At 30.9% G+C, this 24,576-nt stretch overlaps 1 protein-coding gene across 2 annotated transcripts in view; it reads right to left on the reverse strand.

The window, feature by feature from the left end:
- Positions 1-24,576, reverse strand: part of LOC124543382 (leucine zipper putative tumor suppressor 2 homolog) — a 100,603-nt gene that overhangs the window by 28,526 nt on the left and 47,501 nt on the right. Inside the window, exon 1 of one of the 2 annotated variants that reach the window (XM_047121605.1) lies at positions 19,195-19,469. The exons of the other annotated variant lie outside the window; for it this stretch is intronic. Coding sequence (XP_046977561.1) covers positions 19,195-19,215 — 21 coding nt within the window. The 5' untranslated portion in view covers positions 19,216-19,469. Of the gene's footprint in view, positions 1-19,194; positions 19,470-24,576 lie in introns of those variants that run through there. 2 annotated transcript variants of the gene reach the window in all.

Genomic DNA, 24,576 nt, shown 5'->3' on the forward strand with positions numbered 1-24,576 from the left:
CATAAAATTACATTATATTGTAACGTATTTTAATCAGGTATTAATATATTTTGAATGTTTCATCGGGTTGAGCAATAAATTGAATGTTATTATAATACGTAGCTTCTATATCTAATCGTTTATGTTTGGATTTTGGACATGACGTTATAGTTTTATATTTCCCGTGGGAAGCTTCTATGTACCGTTATTAAATGCATTTTATACATCTGTACAATACACGTTGCATTGAAAATTGTGTCTGCATGGCTTTTTCGAGTGCTATGGCATAATTGTTAAATAAACGTGATTCTTAACTATAGATTGCGGTTCCAACAGAAACAGAGACCACTGAGGTTTCGTTTGATTAATTTGTGATTATAATTTATCTGATTCTCATAGAAACAAAAGCGTAACGTACGAATTAAATGATGACTACGTGTATCACCAACCCTCACTGGCTCAATGTCCTCTACATTATAATATTTATACACATTATAATAATAACCTCCAAATCTTCACCATAATGGGAAAGAATGACTTTGCAGTTGGACATTTCAAATTTCCTGCTTCATTTATGGTTAAATCATGGTGTGTGACGACAAATATACAAATTATTTTGTTATCATCCCAAGTATTAATATATGTATGTGTTAATCGTTAGTTTATATATTAACAAAAAATAATAATTGCAACGCATTTTATTTAATTTTTCAGTGTTTCAATTAAAACCAGGAAATAATAAATATAATAAACAATCTAGACAATATCGCAACACCATTTTGAGTGTAGCGAATGCTTTTTCCACCAGCGGTAGGCACTTGCACATTACTGGGTTATCCGTGAGAAAGCATTGGTGTTACATTGCAGATTGAACTTAAGACCAAGTTATAGGCTAGAGCTGAAAATAATAAATATGAAATATTCAATTGTTGAATTGATGAATATTAATCATTAATCACCATATCTCTTATAAATATAGAAAGAAAGTTATTTTACCCATTACATTACAACCATCCATACATAATTTAAACCGAAATACGACTACAACAATACAATTGCTGTTTAGAGGTAGAATGATAAGTGGGTGTTACCTAAGTTTAATGTAAAAAAAAAAAACAATTTTAGTAACAAATAGCCTCGACTTGTTTTTATGATCGTTATTTGAAGACTACAACAAGCAACCCATAAAACTGTTTCTTATTAGGATTAAAGTTTATTATTATATTTATTAACTTTATATCGAACCAAGATGTTAGCGTTGTTTTTACAACCAGCTAACTGCTATACTAACAAATTAAGTGAATATTAAAGGTATAATGGAATAAAACCGCATGGAGCCTGTACATTGGATCCATCATGTAACAAATAGATAGAATAGTTGTTCAACGAGACGAGATTGTAGATATGTCACTTTAATAATATACTACCTACCTACTAGCGACCCGCCCCGGCTTTGCACGGGTGCAATACTGATACTAAATATACTACAGAATTTGTTTATTTACGACATCACATTAGAAATAATTATCAGTATTTCTTTATTATATTGTTATTGGCCATGTTTTATATAAAAAAAAAACTTTCTTTCGCACTCTATATATTAAAAAAACCGCATCAAATCCCAAGTAATTTTAAACATCTAAGCAAAGACAGGGCAGACAGCAGTAAGCGACTAAAACCATTACTAGCGAATATCTAAAAATACAATATTTAAATAATCTGACGGTACATGGCTTAAGAAATGATATATTTTTATTTTACATTGACTGATAAATGGCACCAATTCACAAAAGTTTACCGCACGTTTTAATACTTAAAGTATCTTTTCGTCAAAGTATTGTAAAGAAGAGCTTACAAACTATAGCGATTCGACTTTTTCCTTAGTCACTTCTGGAAAACGAGATATTTATATTAATAAAATAATAAATTTATAATAAGGATTATTTAACTCATAAACTTTACAATTACAACAATTTTAATAAAAACTTGTGTAATGGTTTGATGCTTAGTTATTATATATTTTTGCCCAACTACGGGTCTATATTAATAATTTCGTGCAGGTCTACGATAGACCAGATTAAAAATAATCCACAATTATAGTACGTTAAAAAATAATGATGCTTTAATCTATAACATATATCAGCAAATTACACATAAACGAAAATTTCGATTTTTAATCCATAAAATTCAATGATATGACAGTTCAACGGGAGTTTCAATGTTTTACGTTTACGGGCGTGATCAAAAATTGTGTACAAAATAATAATTTCATGTACGGCCGTTTGTTAGGACATATTTAGTCTCGATCTTTTGATGATACCACGATATTAATTATATGAACAATTAAAATATTTGATATTTTAGTGGTTCTTCGATGACCTCCGTTTAAGATTCTTGTAATGTATATTTTCCGATCTATCTGATTCCAATCACAGTATTACTATATAAGTAAAAAAAAATGGAATAATAAAAGATAACAGAACTACTGTCATCTATATATGTATGTATATATATGTAATGGAAACATTAAATGATAAAGAATATAAAGCTAAAGAAAATATTAGCATGTTTACTCGGTCATTTCGCATCGTAACTTGACGTTCGAAGTATCATTGCAAATTGTTGTAGCCTGGTTTTGCAGACACATAATGAATAGTTGCTGAGCAATGACAGTACAGGCGATGTAGCATTAGTGGTATTACGACGAAAGTGTTGGTGGGTTGGTGGTAAGTAATCATAGGCCCGTGATCTGTGATTTAACGCGTTGAAGAATCTTACACATGTCCGACAAATAAACACCACGAAAGGAATTTTATGTTCTGGCCGAACTAATATTATTAATATATGTAATTTTTATATCTATGCAACAAGACAATTTACAACAGCATTATTTGCAGACGAAAACTAAGGTTTCAGTAGTTTAATTCGAACAGGAATAGTTATTTAGAAACAAGATCGTGCGAGAGAAGTAAAGGTCTCAATTCATAAGGTGAAATCGATCTTTTCAATAAAAGTAGACCACTTCAGACCCTTCACTTGATCTCAAGTAATATAGACGTCGCATTTGTATGTAATGGTGTTAGGAGGAAAGACTGGATTGTGCTGTTATACACATATATTCCACTTCTGTCATAATGTAACAACGTCGACGCTGAAACGCGGCTGCATTTAACTGCAACTATAAAAATAACATAAACCTTAAATATGTTTCCTCGTGATGGCACGATTTTACGAAAAGCATCTTAGAAGTGGTTTATGCGTGAGTTGGTTTATGCATTGTAAATCCACGTGCCCGTATAAGGTCTGATGCGTTTTCTAGTGACACAGTTCCAACAATGTCAACGCTTATATGATATGGTATATTTATGTGAAAAGTTCGCGGTGAATCTCCAAACGGAACTGCGGTCGACCCACATCGCGCGCTAGCTGGGTGGTTCCTGTGATTTATTAGACAATCTTATGGAATCACCGCTGGTTAAACTATTAGCCCTACCTGTTCTACTGTACACTTCACCGCTCTCTCGATATAATTCCAATAAGCGATCAATTTTCGTATTTAATAGCTAACACCTTAAGAACCATATCGGCGTATACCAAATTACAGCGTTTAGAATGCTGGCGACTATAAGTGGAATATAAATGTGATACGCGTCGAGTGCTATGCATTTATTACTTTATTAGTCGCGGGATTTAGTCGCAGAGAGATTACAGTTATCGTATTTACTGCATAAGGCGCTGTGTTAGGCAGTATAATATCCAGCCTGTTTCCCCTGGGCATAAGATATTTTAAATCGCTATTGAATAGCGTAAAGTGTAAGCTGAGGAATAATACGTCTTGTAATTCCATTTATAGTATGGATTTATGGGTGGAAGAGATTAGAAACATTATAATATAGTAAGAAGTGGAATCAACGGTATTCGTTACAGTTGTACATTTAGCGCGTATAATGTGAGCTGTTTTCGTGTGAACGTTTCGCTTTGTATGTAATTTTATCTAGCGTACGATTTCCTTGATGTTAATCTTTAGATTGATCGCAAATAGGGCCTGAAAAGGTTTCTGTTATATAAATTTTATATTAAGATATGTATCTGCTTCATTTAACCAAAGTATTTAAAACTTTGTATGATAAATTAAGAATTAAATTTACTTAATGGAAGCATTCCTTTTAAAATTATTTATAATATATGTATGGGAATGTGCAAATATTTCACAACTTTCAAAATACCTAGCTTAAATAGCAACAGCAGTGTTTCGCCCACACATGCCTATTCTAAGACGAGCAAACCCCAAACATGCACGATTAAACGATTGTCCAAATAAAATGGACCAGTTTTGCGACACCCCGAGGCGTCTCCCACGCTATTTCTTACACGTGTTTTTACATATTAGCCAGTTATTTTTGCAAATATAAGGATTTTGAAACAACCGCCGGCTATATCTCAGGCTTACAATTAAACAAATTAGAGTGTATTCGGTGATTCGTGTTTAGTGTTGCTTACACACGCTATAGGGAGTCAGCAGACAGTGATTTGCATTCCGATCGTGGACGAAAGTTTTGTAGTTAGCACGCAACTGCATGGTTAAGTATAGCGATTACTTAATCCACATAACATATGTCAATTTTTTAAAAAACCTCCATTTTTATAATTAAGAAAATATATTTAAATGCCTAATTCCTATCAATTCAGACAAATTTCAACAATATCAAGACAGACATCCAGTTTTTAGAAATAGTAGGTATGTATGTTTATTTACGTAATATATATGTATGTATGCAAGTGTCTTTATTATAATATTTATGATTTATTGATCTTTTTAATTCACGTCAATCATAAATTTTTAATTTGGACCCCTTATATTTTTAATTTTTAATTGAAAACATCTTTATAGCAATAAATTTATCACTGGGGTAGTAATTATATTGAAGGAATGAGGTTCCGGTTCTAAAAACATACCATCGTAAATTAGAAGATAACGATCAAAACATGAAAGGCGAATGACAACAATGAATGAGATAAAACTTTTAAAATAAATTCGTTGTATATGTCAAAGAAAACATTTCTTTAGTACACATAGTCGAAAATTTAATAGTCCTAAAGCACACGTAAGACAGGAAAACAAAGAACAATGTTATAATTATAATGGGTGTTTATGTAACAAATTGTTTAAGAATAAAACAAAAATGCCGAAAAAATTACGTCAAGACCAATTCGCAATGCACTTATCGTTTTCTAACTTCCTGAAACATGTTTTTTGTACCACTACGTAATTTAATTCTATAAATAAATACTATAAATATTTGTCGTCAGCATTATTTGTTATAAGACTAGATTTATATTAATGTTACGATAATATTTTACACTTACTTGTTTTTTTATACCCCAAAGGAACATAGTTTAATTTGAGTGGTCTTTTATATTTCACTATTAAAACTGACGGTCGCACGTGCCCGGCAGATGTTTTTGTCCTAAACATCTGCCGAGCGTTCCGCACTTTGAACGTCCATGTCTTTAGAAATGAGTTGACCCTTAAAGCTTTTAATGATTAAAGGATATGCTCGTGAAATATTGGGGAATTTTAAATCGCAAATGTGATGATTGTAAATGGAGAGCATATCTCTTGAGTATTTTTTGTATACTTTTTAAAACTTATTAATTTTTTTAAGGTAGGATTTTAAAAGCTAATAAGTAATTATACCTAGAATTAATATGCCTTAAATATTATTATTTTTTCATTTATTAAATATGCAATGTTTAAATTATTGTTTATGAGGAATACAATCGTATCTTAATTTCTGAACGCGTCGAAAGCATCAATAAAGTTGTCATATTATTCCTTGTAATACATACATACACACATATGTATAACAAACAGGTATGCCTAACAGTAAACACAAAATTATTGAACGATTCAAATATATATTTACATATTTCATATGAGCTATTGGTATAGTATCTATATAAATAGAAAAACCAAATTTCAACTTTAATGTCCTGAAATACTACCCAAAGTAACAATCCGCCAAGTATCTTTGGGACTAAATTGTATACATTTTTCTTTTAGGCTTCGCGTTGAACTCTTCATAATCACTACACAGAATTTTACCACCAAAGAACGTGTAAATATTTTAACACTGTTCCCGAACGTGAAAATACCAGCTTTGCATAAATGTTTGGTTTTCATTTACAATAAATCACATAACATGGCAATGGCATGCTAACATTCAACACTATAAAATTAAGTGCTATCCAAAAGGAAATGCAGATGTGTCCTCAACTGAGCGGGCGCATGGTTCAGCCGGTTTCGAGGCGTGTACGTTTTTACATGTGATGATAATACAATCAATAGATGGTCCGATCAGGTCACACGTCACTTTTTATGGGCCAGAGAAAGTTGTCGAATGTTGGTGTTAAACAAACAGAAACAAGTATTGGGAATACGATGCATAGGATCATTAACAATTCCTTATGCTTTAATATTGCTATGTACATTTAGATGGTATATTTCTTTAATCTTTCATGTAAAATATTATAAGTGTAAACTCATTTGCAATTTAATTAAAAAATATACTGAAAAATATTATTGTTAATGCCAATGATGTTGTAGTAAACAGATATTTTATTAACGCGCAAAAAGTGAAGACTAGAAAACGTCCTAATTAACATTTGCCTTTAGTCGTTTTACGTAGTAACACGTTATAATACATCATTATTATGTAGTAATACGTTTTGCGTAATTAAAACATCTAGTCATCCCTTTTTCTTATTGTTTTAATCAAGCTATCCTTTTTACTTGTAACAAAATCTAAAATAAACGGTCACCGGCGCGGCACACTTTTTTCTGTTGTTTAGTATGGATATAACATATCTGTTTATTAGAATATCATTGGTTAATGCATTATTATTTCTGTATTTTTTAAATTAATTAACACACGCACACACCCACAAATATCCTTATAAATACCAAAAATATTATCAGGAACAATCTTATACTAATTATAAATATATATTCGAGAATAATATAAATATATGAGTTTATTTGTCAGTTTGCTACGCTTCGTCTTAATTATCGTCGTCTTAGTCTACTTATACGAACATCATGAAATTTTGTATGTATCTTGTTACTGGTACAGAAATCTACATAGTCCAAGTAGATTTAGAACATTCGAATACTTCTTATTTTTAAAGGATGGTCATACTTTTGCAAAAGTGGAGTGATGAAGTAGCGTTAAATGTTTAAACTAATGAAAATACCACATTTAAACTTGTGAAAGACCATACTATGTGTTAACAATACGCTTAAAATACGTTCGCAAAATCATATGTTCCGGGTATTTTTTATAACATACAACACATTTGAGCATATGCAAGTATTGGCGCCCAGGCCACATTAGCGATGAATAGGACCTTGGCACAAATGTGGTTCACTTCGTGACGTGAATACAAGCAATCCGATTAAGAGCTCACGATCAACACAAACCTTTTTCAAATTCACAAAATACAATTTAATAATTGAAGCATTGTTGATTTGACGTTATAAATAGGATTCGTTACTTTCCATTGTAGTTCAATCAAAACTTCTTTATTACTTCGAATCAGGTCACTAAATGTCAGTTCCCATACTCAGATAATGTTTTATATGGAAGATTATCAATGTAAAGATTTAAGGCCTAATTACCATTCGCCTAAACGAGAGTCGAAAATCGAAAATGAAATGTCAAAGTATGAGGGTAGTCACGATTGGACAGAATTTTTGTCGATTCGTGAGTTATTTTAGGTTAAAGTAGAGCTCATTGTGTCTCTCACAAACAATCAAATACGTCAGAACAACAACGCCAGAGGTAAAGTAAAATAATATGAAAACATAAGTTCGTCAACATTACGCTCATAGTTTTGTAGTAATATGATTGCATCGTAAAGATCAGTTTCATTAAAAATAATGTTTACTTAAAACATACTTAGAAAGTTTTTTTTTGTAACATGAAAAAATATATTTGTATCTTATTTTTTAACCTTTGTTCTAACGGCTACATTTCTTGGATATAATATTATTAGAATAAGTTAATAATAAATATCTAAGAATATTTTAAGCACAATTTTGTAAGTTCTGTGGAAATAGATATGCAAAAGAGATCGTTACATCTCATTTGCAAAAGCACAAAATTGATTATTGCAATATAATAATAATTAATGTCAACATTTTAAAAGTTAAAGCGTTATGAAAGAAATTGTTACGTAACGATAGGATTATAATTAATCAGACTTTTTGATCGCGGAGTCATCTATGTGAGTGGCTTTGCACAATTATCTCAACGGCATTGTTAAGATTTAGTGGGCGTTCGTTATATATTATATTTATATAAATATCATAATACCACTCATGCGTATCTTATTGTATCGCATGTTGTAAAAACTTATAATATATTAATAAAATTGTATCATTCCAAACGCGGGAGTCGAGTTGGTCCAGTGGTTAGAACGCGTGCATCTGAACCGATGATTGCGGGTTCAAATCCAGGCAAGCACCGCTGATTCATGTGCTTAATTTGTGTTTATAATTCATCTCGTGCTCAGCGGTGAAGTAAAACATCGTGAGGAAACCTTCATGTGATAGATTTCATAGAAATTCTGCCACATGTCCATTCCACCAACCCGTATTGGAACAGCATGGTTCCAAAGACTTCTCCTGAAAGGGAGAGGAGGCCTTTAGCCGAGCAGTGAGAATTTACAGGCTGTTGTTGTTGTTGTATTCCAAACGTCTCTTGGAATTTATCCAGCAATAATCGCCGTTTCATTTGTAAATATGAAGCATTTTTTACTTAAACTTAAATACATTAAGTCCTCGTTTCAAGAACATATTCGAGACGTTTATTTAATAAAATAACATACTTATTTTAAAAACGTCAGCGTTTATTATTAACTCACGAGTCATCTATTAAATCAACAATGAACAAATACATGCGTTTCAATAAAACGACCACTTTATTAGGCTTAACATTAAACGTGTTTTGTTTAAAAAAACCTATGAGAACAATGGTCTACTCGCTAGTAAATCAATAGGCGCATAAACTTAATGTGTAACTTGTATTGGTTCCGTTTAATTTCAATAGGGCTTTGTACATAAAAGTAGCAATACATGTTCGCAAACGACATTTTATTATTGTTATATAAAAAAGGGTTTTCGATGCCTTTGGACGTTATATTCATTTGGACTTAAGTACTCTTCATAAACAACTGAAAAATTATATTAAAAAAGAATAATAAACTTCGTCAAGCTGTAACGAGATTTATTGTGGGCAAGAATAAAGGAATCCATATAAAGAGAGCCAAGGTAATAAAATTAAAATGTCGCAATCTTAATTGATTGCGAATCGCGTCGTAATAAATATTCAGAATATGTTAACGCCGAAATGTAAAGAAGAACTATTAAAGCGCTTGAATATGTTTTATAAGGATGTAATGACGAACACTATTTTAAAATAATATTTAAACGTTTTAAACATATTTCTTGCCAAATTTTATATGCTTACATGATATATTAACGAGTTTTCGTATAATTGTTGTTATGGGATGATTCGTTAAACAATAGTGGCTTGTTCTTTCGAATATGAAACTACCGATGAGAGAAAGAGAAAACGCAATGTTTAACGAAATATAATAAACAACTGTTATAAGTGAGGTCTCACGCATTTAGGGCATCTTTCCAATGAAAAAGAGTTTCTAAGGGAGCACCTACAAATGGCTTAGTTTAATTGGCGTGATGTTAATAAAGGCTTTAGGCCGAAATTATTATTTTATCTTTTAAAGTTATTTAGTGCACTTACAAACTTTTACAACTAGTTGCTTTACTTCATCAAACCACGGAGGTTGTTAAACTATCTTAATTAAATAAACCACAACCGAGATTAGGTTTAATTAGAAGGCTGTAACAAGATCGTTTCTTAAAAACCCTTCGCATATATCCTATAACTATGGAAAATAATTCAAGGATTTAATAATGTTGCTTAAATTGGCATAAAGGCTTAGAAAACTTTTTCCGTAATTTATATAAAGTCGGTATTCATTATTCGCATTGTGATTTTAAGATTTTTAAAATCGTTAAAAAATATTCGTAAGTACAATATAAGGTTCGCATACAAAGCAAAAGATAAATAATGAGTCACGACTACAAATATTTACTCGGAATGAAGCGATAAAAAACAGTACCAATAGCTCATAAGAGATCGAAATGCGTGTGTCAAAAGAGCAGTTTAATAATTGTTGACTGAATTGTGCTGCTGTATTTCTTATTGTTTATCATTGTTCTCCTTATTGAGAAAGATTGAATTATCAAAAGCGAGTGCTGGCAAAAAGGACTACCACGAGGCGAATATATTAACCAAAATCGTAAGAAGACAAACGAGAAAAATGCAATGAGTCGTTATAAATTACAATGACTAATAGCACGAGCTACTCTGCGGGACACAAGTGCAATTAAAAACATCGTATTATTTTATGTGATTTTATGAAATTAATTTACTGTAGAATTATAGAGTTATATGTAAGGTGGCTACTGTCTTATGCATAGCTTCAGCACTTTGAGCCTGTCGATCTCACTGAATCACTAACTCGAAACACGACTAGAATTTTAATCATTTTGAAGTCCGAGAAAGTGAGAGTGATATACAAAATCTATTTAACGGCCGATAATTAGCCAGCTCTAATAGAATGTAAAGAAATTGAAACCAGATATTAGAATACATTATTAGGCACAAGTGATTGAATATCGGCAAAATGAATGTTAATGTTCTTTCCATTTAGGTTTTAAGTGATAAAACTTTCACAATTTGTAATAAATACGAGATAATTATCTAGAATAATATTTATAACCCACATGCTCATCATATTATGTTTATTAATGATGATAAAAATCTTACATTACAGACTATAGGCTTCCGCAAATTTATGTAAGGCATATAGAGAGGCAAAATCCAATTAAATCTTATATATGAATAATAATTACAATAGAATGCTTCCTCTGCTCTGTAGATGTATGTCAGACTATCTGAACAAATTTCCAATCGAAGATTCTATTCATTTAATTGTATCACACTCAATCAAAATGTACGCGACGAACAATTGCATTCATATGACTTAATGTGTAAGATGTCATTAGAGGTATATTCAAATAACTTGATTGTCAGTTAACCCATCGTATCTTCAGCATAAAATAGACTTGTCAGCACATGGTTAATCCGCGAAGCGTAGGCGATGCAATCTACAGACGTCACCTGCTAAGATAACCGACAAGCGTGAATAATTCGCAACCTCACACGTTTTAGCGACCAATGTATTGCTCTATCTCTTCTATCGCATCTTTTTACTATTTTAGTTGATAATCAATTGTTATACTTTTTTAATAAGGAACAAAATCTTTAAATACTCATGATGCACCACATTCTTCATACATTATATTTCTCACTTATAATTAATTTTATTTAATGTACAACGAAAACTTAATCTTAAAAGTAAAAACAAATGATAAAAGAAAAAACGGAAGGAACTTAATTTAATTATAAAGTACATAATTGGTTTTATAAAACGTAGTCGGACTGTTTACAAATCCCATCATAACGAATGAATTCGAATAACAAAAGTAGCAATTCTGATTATATAAATTAATGGAAAACAGGTAACGGTTAATTACTTGGATGCTAGGTAATGCAAGTTGGTTCTTTGAGATATGTAAATGAGCATAGCTGGTGGTCTGATGCATTGCGAGATACAAAACCTACTTTGTCTTATTTTGATCTGTCTCTTGTTCGTAGAACTGAAGACAACATGCATGTTAACAGGCATGTCCTTACAATACGAGATATTAACAAGCCTTTCTCTATGAAGTAATAAATCAACAAACAATAATAAACATTTAAATTTGTACAATAGTAATTACAAAAGTAATATACATCAAACGATGTCCTATACAAGAAAAAGTCAATTAATATTTTGTTGGATTCTAAAGTCGAATATATATTGTAATGTTTGTAATGTGTGACCTGAATTTAAATGCTAGAAGGTGCCTTTCGCGCAAGTATCAAAATCTTGAACATACAAAAGTTTTGTTGGCTACAAAACATTTCATTCAATTAAAATAAAGATATAGACACCAAATATCTTAAAAAAAAACAATATTCATGTGCCAAGACGGTCACTTAACTATCAGGTTACCCATCTGCTCGTATGCATATCCATAAATAAAATGTAAAATTTTTGCGATGTAAAGGAATTTTCATGCATAGTCAAGTATGAATCTTATAAGGCAGGTAAAACAATGGGGTCGATTAATAAAACATACGGGCTTATCTTGCGGAAAGGCATCAATGCTTGTTCCACTCTGTGGGTCAAGCGGTCAGCTTTCAGATTCGATATTCACCTGTGTAACTTATATTGAGATTTCAAATAGCCTTGAAATCTAAAAATAAATTTAAATATTTTTTGGGCTACATAAACACACATACATAAAATAGATTTAAAAAAAGTAACATGTATCAAAATATTACCGAATGATACATACGGAATAAGTACTCTATAATCAGTAAAAAAAGGGGCTGTTCCAAATGCAAAACACGTTTTAGTTGAATGACCGGTCTTTGTAGATCAATTTTTTTATGAATAAGTTGAAGTTAAAAGGTTTTTTTTAACAAATCTTATAAAGATTAGAATTTTAGATATTAAGCTTAAATTAGTTGTTTTTGAAAAAAAAAATCTTTGATCGAGGTAGATGTTTTAATAATACGAAATCTATCCGTGTAATCTTTATCCCCTTCAAATATCACAGGATATAAAGCAATATCAATTGAATTAAGCATTGTTAGTAATAATTATCGTACACTGAGCCAGATCAAGTCGTGACCACTGGATCTGAAATCCGCCACCAACTTGCTGGCCTTGGACTATTTCCACACACCTTTATATAATTTAGCAAAGGTCAAATAGAAAGTATTAGTGGACAAAAGACTGTATTACTATATCTAACGTCACCATTTTAATGCGAGGCGATTTGTTAGAAAGATAAGCGTGTGGTGATTCATTGATAAGATTTGTTATATCTTATGACATTTAAAGCCGAAAATTTTACAATCAATTTGATGTCTAATAATATTTGATTGAAATATCAAATAAATACATCATATCGTATAACGCATAATAAGAATGAGAACAAAGTCGCTAGACCTGAAAGATTTACCAAAAATGGGAGGTTATAAATGTTTTAGTTTTAATAAAAATAAAATAAAAATATTGTAAATTTCTTGGAACGGAAATGGTATAGACATGATTTTATGCTAAACTAATTGATTTTGTATGTGAAAATTTTTAAAAAGTAAAATTGTGATCGGAGTTGTTATAAATAATAACAAAAAAGTTATCGGGTGGCGACGTAATCCAGAAGATCTATGAAAGAAATTTAAGTTTGTCAATATACCGGCAGGTTAATCGTTTCTGTCTGTCTATAAAATTTCACGCCTATCAGCGTATGTTATCGACTGCCCCGTAGGCGAATGTGAGAACATTTATTATATCAATAAAAGATATATTTTTATTATTTACCGCAGTAGTGTCTCGCCTTAAATGTAGTTTTTAACACATTATTTATTAAATTTAAATGCTTTTACTTTGTTTTTAATTCTTATTTATAAATTATTTAATTGAGTAGATATTATCTACAAAAATGTAAATAAGGCTTTTGTTTAAACATACTCATTAGTGTAATATTTATTATTATACAATCGTATGATTAATAAAACAATACTGTTTGAGCTATTAGCATAAAACTAACCAATACTTTCGTTTGTTCTTGCATCATAGTTATTTCGATTGTTCAAACGGTTATTTATTTGAGTCTGTTTTGGCATAGACTAATTATTGAATACACAACGAGTCTTTATTTAAAAAGCTGCACAATGCGTGTCATTGATTTGTTTCTCATTGGTAACATCAGTCAACCGTCACGGTGTTCGAGAAAGAACGATCCCACGAGTCCCACGTCCAATCGTAAATATAGAAGACATGTAATTGTAAGCAAGCTGATTTATTAGACGATGCTCAATAGTTTAAAACTATACAATCGTGTGCAATTGCTTTAAATTGAATAGAAACATCCATTCATTTAATGTACATATATATTGGCTTTATATAACGAATACATTCATTTTTATTCGGTCTGCATAAATATAACATAAAACCGGTCCTAAAAAATATACTATTTTTGCTACAGAATGATTTCGCAAGATGGTAATTTTAATACGAGTATTAAATTTGGCATAATGGATACTGTACGAAATTCCTAACTGCCTACTAAGGCTTCATTGTGGGCAGCACCGAAACAAAACGAAGGCTGTTTTTACGTGATGACTCATAAACAAAAAAACGATTTGCTCTAAATGTGAAGCTAGATCAGTTTCGACCGTGATTTTGCACTATTGAGTTTTTATAAATAATTTGCAGTCTTAGCTCCTGTAATTTCGTCGTGATTGCTAACTTGGCGAGTAATTTTATTAAACAAAAATATTTGTCTGTAAGATTCAACAAATAAAATGGTACGCAACAAATCGATCCATGTATTGCAACAGTACTTGGAATCTAATAGTTAAATGAACTAATTAACTGTATGAAGCACGTACAAAACGTTGCGTTTAAAAAACAACACGATTCATTTCTTCGACAAAACTTGCTATTGTAACGTCATTAAATATTTCATTTTCAGTTATATCGAAGCAAGAGTTGGCTTTTTAATGCAGTCAGTGCCCAGTGTTCCAACAGACACAAGGGACAAAGTATCTCAGTTCCCAAGATTAGTGGCGTACTGGTTATATAATAATTAGTTACATAAATAATTTTCATATAGCACCAAAGCCTATGAGAAGCTGTGAACACTCCAATTACCAAGCCGCCTACGCCTTTCTATACTAAAAAAACATGTAAAAAAAACATACTTCTATAAATAGCTTCATCAATAGCTAATTTAAGAAACATACTAGATTTGAAAATGTATGGTAACAATATAATAATCAGTCAATAGTTTATGCTTTTAACAAGACCATTAAATTTGTAATGAAATCGGATGACCTGAAATCATAAATAATCTAACAGACCAATAGCCATAAAACCGGCAGTGAATGAAATGGAACTTCATATGGAGGTTACTGTGTTGCATGAATTAGGATTTTACCATAAATTATGATCACACACATTCATGTTTATAAATTTCTTTTCGAACGAAGAATTTTTAAATTATAAAACTAGTTACCAACAAGATAGACACCTAAATCTAAGCATTTATTGCGAATGAAAACATTCAAACTTCATACCGTTAGCTATGGACGAATTTGGTAATATTAATATGCTTTTAGACAATACGAATATTTTAAAAATATTCAAATAAATCTTATTGTTTCAAACTGTCTACTTATTTTGTTTGTTTATTTTTTTTATCTGCTATTTTATTGATGTTTATAATGCATAATTGTGTGCAGAAGTTTCTCATAAAATATATTTATTATTAATAATATTTTTGATTGAAGTTTACTTTAGTTTTGATTTTAAAGCAATCATCGATCTCATCTGGGTTAAGTATCTTTCAATTTAGTATCCGTAAATCATCCTAAGTCATAAATCATATATTTCGGGCATGAGCTAGAAAGGAGGCTGTGATTGGGAACATCTGACGGTATGACTCATGGATGGCGTCATCCTCCATAACATACCATGGCATGGTCAGGCGAGTTCCACTTACAGTGTCGAGATCTTTGCATCCAGAGAAATTTCATAACCTTATCGCTTCCGTTATAAATTATTTTTTTAATAAAGGTAACAGGTAAAATTGCTTATTTATCGTTTTTTTATATATTCTTATCTTTTTCCTTCTTTTTCTTCTATCCAATAGATTTTTTAAGCGAGATTCAATATGTGTAAGATTATTCATTACTTCAATTAAAATAATAATACTGAAAATGTAATGAATTCTTTTTCATCTATTTTGCTGTAGGTATACAATTGTCACAGGTCGACATTTAAAAAACAAGTTTATTTCGCATGTAAGTAGGTTAATAATAGAAAAAGCATCGAACCGCCACTTTAATAGGAGACGAGACCTTTGCCCAGCTGTGGGATGTTTAAGTACTTTTATAGACTAGAATTAAAGGAAGGAAGTTTCAACCATTACTGATTCAACCGTATTATTTTAAGGTCAATAAATTTACAGTGCAATTAAAAAAATTTATACAACTTTGAATGTAGAATATAAACATTTGAAGTAAATCGTAATAATTCATAACGTAAATTATCTCGCTAAAATTACTAGTTACTTACATATGTTGGACAGTATCATTGCGTTATCGTCTTCATTGTTCATTATATTTTAAAACATTTTTATATTTTTAAAACAATTTGGATATATGGCTGATTGAGCCTATGTACTACTTTATTATGATAAGTAGTATAAGTATATTAGTTCTTATACGTAGTTAATTGCATTAACATTAGATACAAGTAAGTAGTCGTGAACGAGCCCCAAAATTATGTTCGTATGACATACGAATTATTGTCAGAGCATATTTCGGACGTTCGATGTCAGCAAAGTCCATATTACATCATTATATTTTCTTATTTCAATAATATGAGTGACACGTAATTTTTTTATTGAATTTTCTTGGCCATACCGGATTTAAAATTATATAAATAAAGTTTAAGATTGTATTGTGCAAATAAATAAATATTAATATTTTAAGAGTGATAATCATACCACAAATGATCAGGGTAATGTTCAAAAAAAAGTAATGTCCATGTTAAGCCTTTTATGTTTTGTATATATTTTTCCTATGATAGAATATAATATGAGAATTATTACGTGAAATAAAAGGCATTTGAAAAGTAACGGTACATCAAGCTAACTCTCTGATGAGAGGTATAATTTCCAAACGAAAACAATGATTAGTATGAAATAATGACAGCGAAAGTAACCAATGAGCTTTTAAACAACAAATAAATGTCAGGTATCGCACATCATCACAGTTCCGAGGTAAAAGTTGTAGTGGAGAGACAAAATTTGGTTCATTATAGCGACCTTATTCCCAAAATATTTACTTCCAACCTACTATTTTCTTATTATTACTTTTTACGTTACAATATTATTAACACGTTAAACTGACGTAAAATAGAATCGTATTTAGATATTTACTGTAAGAAGGTTGATTTAAGAGATTTTTATAGTAAATTATCCGTTTTTTTTAATATCGATATATTCTTGAGAGTAGATAAAGTAGGTACTGCCTGTATACTGGATATGATGTATGTTAGAATTCTGTTTTATCTGATAATTCAAATATCTAAGCAATGTTATTTTAAAGTAAACAAAATTGATCCCATGTTTAACGATAGTGCAAACAATTTTCAACCGACTTCCAAAAGGAGGAGGTTATCAATTCGTCTGTATTTTTTTTTTATACATATTTATATCCAGATAAATATTTGATCAACGGTTTCGAGACGAATTTTAAAATTGAGCGGTTATTTTAAAATAGTCAATGAGTGTCAATAAATCCAATAGATGAGGTAAATTTTAAATAAATCCATGTTTTTGTACATTTTTGTTATTTGGTGATACGGCTTTGTGAAACTCTGGTCTTTGTATTTCAGGAATGTATTTTATCACCAAATATTAGTTAGTACCTTGATGTTGCAGTTTGAAGGGTGATAAAGCCATTGCGTAATTATGGGCACAAGGAACATAGCACTTTAATTCCTAAAATTGGGATCCCATTGATGGAGTTAGGAAAGGCAGTTCCAAAGTCTATGGTCACTGGTGACCTGTTTACCAAATATATGGACAAGATCAAGTGATTTCGTAAAATGTATTTAGTAACTTAAGATTAAAATATCGAAATATTGCTAAAAACATCACGTAATATATAGACTATTCCTTACGTTACAGAGCAACTTTTGAAAAGATTATTACTAACGAAATGAAAATATGAAGCGGCCACTAAAAGCAAAATCAACAAAACCCCATGTCGTAAATAAATTCCTCACAGGGAACACACGATAGTCAGTAAACGAAGCAATGTAAACACATCGCCGTACATTTGGTTCCCTTCAACTACAAATAGGTGCATTGCACTCGATAATAAGATATACAAATAACGAGTAACGAAACGCACAACTAACGCCCGAAAATATAAAACGTTCATCATTTAAAAAGTTAAAAGGAATTTATTCGATTTGGTTGTATCTTTTTATTTCCCAAAAAACAGAGCTATTTGAACAAATTGGAATTACAGTTATGATTGGTAATGGCAAATACAAATAAAAAAAAAATCATCCGAGTAGCTTTTTTATTTAAGGAATGCGACCTTTTTGGCTCCTTCGTATTTCGAATTTTTATAGTATTGTGGAGAAACATATATCTTTTTTTCAATATTAACAGACATCTTACGATTCCAATACTTGGTTACGCACGATTCTCTTTGTCGAAATGCCAGACCCCCTGGAGGTCGTCACCGCTTGTGAACGATTCTAGTTTAGAAAAAAAATGTCTGATATTTTTAAGGTCGATGTTTTAACATTTAAAAAACGTTTGGTTACCTATTAGGAATATAAATGCCAAAAGCATGTTTTAATTATTTCATTACATTTAACCAATCTGGAACGCGAATATTAAATCTACAATAGTTATGTGACATTCAAAGTTAGAATCGTCACGATCTAAATTCAAATTAGCTATTATAGATCCTAATAAGTACATATAGACCATTACTATAGTTTCAACTGCCAAAGTCAGGAAATAACCGTATTTATTATTCTCATAAGGATACAACCGTAAATAGACATACGCTCTATTGTTAATTCCTAACACCTAGATTATGTATGGGTTGCAATGTTGAAATGCATTAAAGTTCATTCAATGCATTGTCGAGAGACATTTTGTAAACGTTTTGCAATCTACATCAATTTGCAGCAATTGATCACAGCAACAATAATTTTACTGAACTGTCAAATAATTATAAATAAGTTATAAAACATACAGAAAAATACTTTGCACAATTTCTAGAGAACTTCACTTGACAGGCATTAGTAATTAGCTTATGAATTATAAGAAAACAACGCTAACAACGCCACAGACCAGTTTACAGGGCAAATTTTAGCAAAAACGTAAATGCCAGGTAAATGTCGTACACTCACCTCATTGTATATGGACGTCATCTTGCGAGTTTACAAATTGTAAACCAAATACAGACTGAATAACTAAGCGAACATTTCACTGGTAACCAAAACAAGTTATTGAACTCTTTAGTAAAATCAAGAAAAAAACATATGTCAATCTTAGGGCTAAATGTCAACTGTCAAAATTCCCGCCAAGCGCGCGCGATAAAAATAAATAAATATGTATTAAACTATTCAGCCAGCGCGTGTGACGCGTTCAATGTTTAGCCGTGACTGAACGCCACAACGCCATGGCGGCGCACAACTCAATGGGTGACGCTCAGCTGCCGTGCTCAATGAACCATTCGAGTTCGGAGGTCACCGTTCATCCTGACCCCTAACGCATTTGATTCAAATTTCTCTACCCTATAAACCTACAACGATAACTTTAATTATATGTTAATAACAAATTAGACATTTCACGTGAAGCAGAGAGGCAAAAAAATGTTATGTTTTTGTTTTGTTTTACTTATATTTCACTACATTGTGCCTAAATATCCGAAAATCAAATGAAAAATATTTTAATCATTTGAAGGAAGTATTACTTCGAATACAAGTTTTAAAAAGCCCAATATAGTAAACAGCATTTGTATTACTTTGATTAAATTATTACTTAACGGTCAAAACAAAAGAATTACTTTTTTAATACAAATCTAAAACAGCATTTCTATCAGTTTAAATTCCAAGTGGGATTACATGGTCAGGACTAAATAATCTGCAATTACAGCTTCCGATTTGTCTGGGAAGCGATTTGTTTTGAGATTCCTGCTCTCACGATTTGTCTTTAGCCTGAAGCGTTGGAAATATTTAAACGATTAACTCAGAGTTCAACGACAGTCTTTTGCTGATCAAATTGAAAGTCATCAGAATACCTAAACTCTATTCTATATAAAATTAAATCATATTAGAACTTTATTCTAATTTTAATCGCTAATTATGTATTGGTTATTGCTTTTATAAACGATGCATAATTTAAGATTTTTTTAGGAACCTTTTCAATTTCGTACTACCTAAAAACTAATAGGTCAAAAATTGAAAATCAATGTTAATAAAAAGGAAACGATGAGTCATCAATTTAGCTTGCCATTCACAAGAAATAGGTGGGCACAAATATTTTTTATCTTTCTATAAATAAAGCGCGAAAACGGGTTTGCGATATTGTGTCACAAATCTTTTCTAATTAGCAATAAAATGGTACGTATAATATTTTATATATTTTTTATGAATCCGGACGTCTCTTCTTATGATTTTTGTGAATATAACGATTATAATAAAGATAACAAAAATAATTATCGAGGGCCTTTTTAAACCAATTTGTAAATAAGTTTTAAATGATTTACAATATTTAATATGATAGCGTTCATCTCGTTTTGAAACAGAATCTATTGACTTCCTTTTAAAGGTCAAATTATACTTGCATATTGCGACTGGTTCTCAACATTATTTAAGCTTTAGGGAGGTACAGGAGGCGTTCCGTTATTGCATCAGAACTCGCAATACAGTTGCACGAACACCAAGTTACGCTTACCATTGTTCATGCTTAGTGTGTTTGTGTGTGTCAGTAAATAGAGCAAAAACCTACGCAACATCATCAGAGAATCGGTTTCAGTATAATACCAAGTCTTGCTAAATTCAGCGTCTGAGCGTGAAGTCTTTACCTATTTTGTTGTTTAAGGCGTGTGTTATATAGAACATTTGTGTGATTGTTAGTGCCGGTTGACATGTTAGCTGTTTATAACCATATCCGGCTCATGATATAAAGATGCATTGATTATTCCCTGGTTTTATAGTTTTTGGTTTTTGATGTTATTTGAAAATTAATATCTACTTCATTGAAGTAGGCTTTTAGGTAAACTTTTAAGCAGTTTTAAATTATCGTTTTCGAATTTTCATTTCTTTCTACCCTGAAGAACCGGTAAAAAACACGCTAGTTACTCTTTTCAGTCAATCTTTTATTAATTAAACTATTATTTAAATAATAGAGACAATAATACAATCTCAACTATAAGACAACAGGATAACTATTAAATAAGCTGAAAGTAGGGACGAAGATATCACAGGGCCTTTTACGATAAATAATTATAAAAAGTATGTCTATCTCTGTATGTATATGGCGACTACTGCAAAAAAAAAAACTAATGATCCTCTTTACTGCTATGGTGATCTCTCGAAAACAAAACGAGTCAAAGTTAACAGTATGCGTTACATTGTACCTAAAATATCAAGTATCCAATCGACGAAAAACTATAAATGACATATTCCATGTAATTTTCCAACATGTCACCTATATTGATAAACAGTTATTTATTAATAAATGTGTTATTTGTGATACAATACAATTTCACTTAACTGATTATGTCTACTTTTATTATACTTCAAAATTCCGGAAACAGCTTCGTCGTCGTTCAAACCTTTATCTTTCTGTGTAATGTCTTTTTCAGGTATGGGAGTTATACGACTGTCAATTTCCAGGACCGAGAAAAACCCAAAGAAATGATTCGAAAGCAGTCTTATGCGGGGCGGGCTTCGAACCAAAAATCAAAATGGACTAGTGAGAACAAAATGAAATACGTAAATTAACTAAACTTTTTAAGATCACATCAGTATTTCACATCATCGTTTTAAAACAACAGCTTATTTTTTATTCTATATGTGGAATAATTATACTAATTACACTACAATCTTTTGTATGGCGTATTAAATACTGTCTCAAGGCCTCCCGGTAAAAACCGGCTCCTATATTCTATCCATCCGTCGTATTCCCACGACAATCGATAACTCCTTAACAAACGTGGGAAAAAATACAAAGGCGAGCCGCTAGTTTATTGCCAATGTCAGTAACCCATATAAATTGTAAGAGAAAATAACATCGATCTCATACAGTGATCAAGATCTCGATAAATAGATAAGGCTTAGGGATGAATACAATTTCGAATGTTATACCTTTTTGTTTTTGCTACAAATTCTTAAGCATAATATTATACATTTACTTATAGTTTGGTATTTTGCTCGGGTATTGAGCATATATTAAGTATTTTTTTTTAAGGATTCCGTTCAAGCATGTATGAATAAGAAAATAGGCAGTATAGCTTATATTAAAAAAAAAAAAAAAAATACAGACGAATTGATAACCTCCTCCTTTTGGAAGTCGGTTGAAAAGTGATATAGAACTATAACATTTAATATAGACCTGACACTTAATCTCTCCCAAACATTTAATGAGTTAAAGCTGAGTGGTCGTTATTATAAAATAAATCTAAAACAGAAAAATTTAAGTTAATATTATTGCTATTTATAATTAATACAAGAAGTTACAGTACAGTAAAGAATAACGTAAAAACACTGTCATGAAATTGTGGATCGAATCTGTAGATTAAATTAAATTTTTAAACGAATTAATCGTTTAATTATATGTCAATTTCGAATGCTTTTCGCAATAGCAAATTGATTCGAAGATCTAATGCTTTTAAAATGTCAAACATCTTTAACATGTCAGTGTTGCGGTGTTGTTACACTGTAATATGATCCGATGGTATCATTACAATGTAACATCAGAACGAACTTGAACTTTGAAATATTATATTTCCAATTGTAGGTCACGCTATCTGTGACTGTCGGTAGCTATTTGAATATAAATCTTCTTGATAATTTAATCAATATTCTGATAAATATCAAAATTAATCGAGTACGCTATTTTATTGAATATTACTAAAAATACAGTAAATAAAGCACACCGAAGCTAAACTAGAAATGTTGTAATTGTATTACTGATTTAACATTTAAATACGTAAGTCTTGACAGCAAAAAATATAAAACTCTTAAGCGCAAAATCCCAAAAGCGTGCTGATTCAATTACAAGAGAATTTAAGGAGTATGGCTACCTCAGTAGCCTAAAATTCTCACGTGGTCGAGACTGCAGGGTTTCGCCACATTTCGCCGCGTTAATCCGGTTTTTATGACAACTTTCTAGTGATTCCCGCTTTATGGATCCTTAAAAGTGCTAATGGGTTTTATTAGCCGATAGCTCGCATGTGTGATTTGTTTATGTATGCGAATGGTTGTAGCCAGCTTTATTGTGCATTGTACATCTATCGGAGATGCTATCACGCTCTTGTAAGCCTTTATAAGCGTACCAATTTCTTCGAAGAAATCTTATCGGTTTTCTTTGTGGTTTTAGTAAAGGTATAAAAAAATGCTTGTTGCTTTGGTTCGTAAAACTTATTCGAGGAGAGAAAATGTTATTTGTCAAACTTTTTACGTTTAATAACGTTAAAAAATATAAAAACAGACACTATTATTATGAAATTCTAAGAAGTTACTCAAACGCTTTTAGACACTTCGTTATCTTTTTGGTAAAACGGTTTAATATGGTCTAAATAAATCTTTATTTAAACCAATGTACACCTATTTCGAATCGTATTCGATCCTATCGTCTTTATCGATTGATCTCGTATCGATACGTGGATCGATCACAATATAAGCCATAGTAAAATTCAAGCAGCCGTAGCCATTTGCATGTTAACTGTTTCTAATTAGCGTTTACTGCATGTATTTATTAGGTCACTGCGGAATCAGAGATTTTAGTAATTGACTGATATATAAATTTATCGTTTTAAATTTGTAACGGAAAATGTAATATCAATTGCATTGATTTCATATTAAAATAATAAAATCAATTGAACAACTTACATTAAAAAAAAATCTACACAAAGTCTATCTTAGATTATTATATAATTAGGTTCTTTCTTTTTCATCTCTGTCTAATTAATATAAGTTTACAGAACACGTCAAATAACATAATTTAAAAAAGATAAAATAACTCATCGTGGACAAATATAATTTAGTTAAAACTAAAGTTGATTTGAAGTACTAAGAGTTGTCTTCGCTATATTTGCAATAAATTATAGAAAGGGTAAGTAAACATTTACCTAAGGGAATGGTTGTAGTCCTTTTTAAATAGTGTCAGAATATTAGGTAAATTTTAAGTTGCAAGTGTGACAGCGTTCGTCGATACAACAGGATTAGTGGAAATGTGAAAAATTCGTGACTGTCGGTCACGATCGGTTTAGATCGAGACCTGTGTTTGTCAATATCGTATATAAACGAACGAATACAATATGTAACAGGTACAAGTCTAAATCCTTTCATAACTTTAATACATTTATCTCTGTCTTTTATTTTTAAGGAATGATCTGAATAATGGACATTATTCTTATTTCATTTTGACTCATCCTGTTTTATAAGTTTATACGCTTCATAGTAAATTATGATTTAAAGGTCTCATTTTTTTATGTATTAAAGTAAAGTAAAAGTAAAGTAATAGCCTGTAAATTTCCCACTGCTGAGATAAGGCCTCCTCTT

The sequence above is a fragment of the Vanessa cardui genome, chromosome 3, assembly GCF_905220365.1.
Source record: "Vanessa cardui chromosome 3, ilVanCard2.1, whole genome shotgun sequence".
Lineage (NCBI taxonomy): Eukaryota > Metazoa > Arthropoda > Insecta > Lepidoptera > Nymphalidae > Vanessa > Vanessa cardui.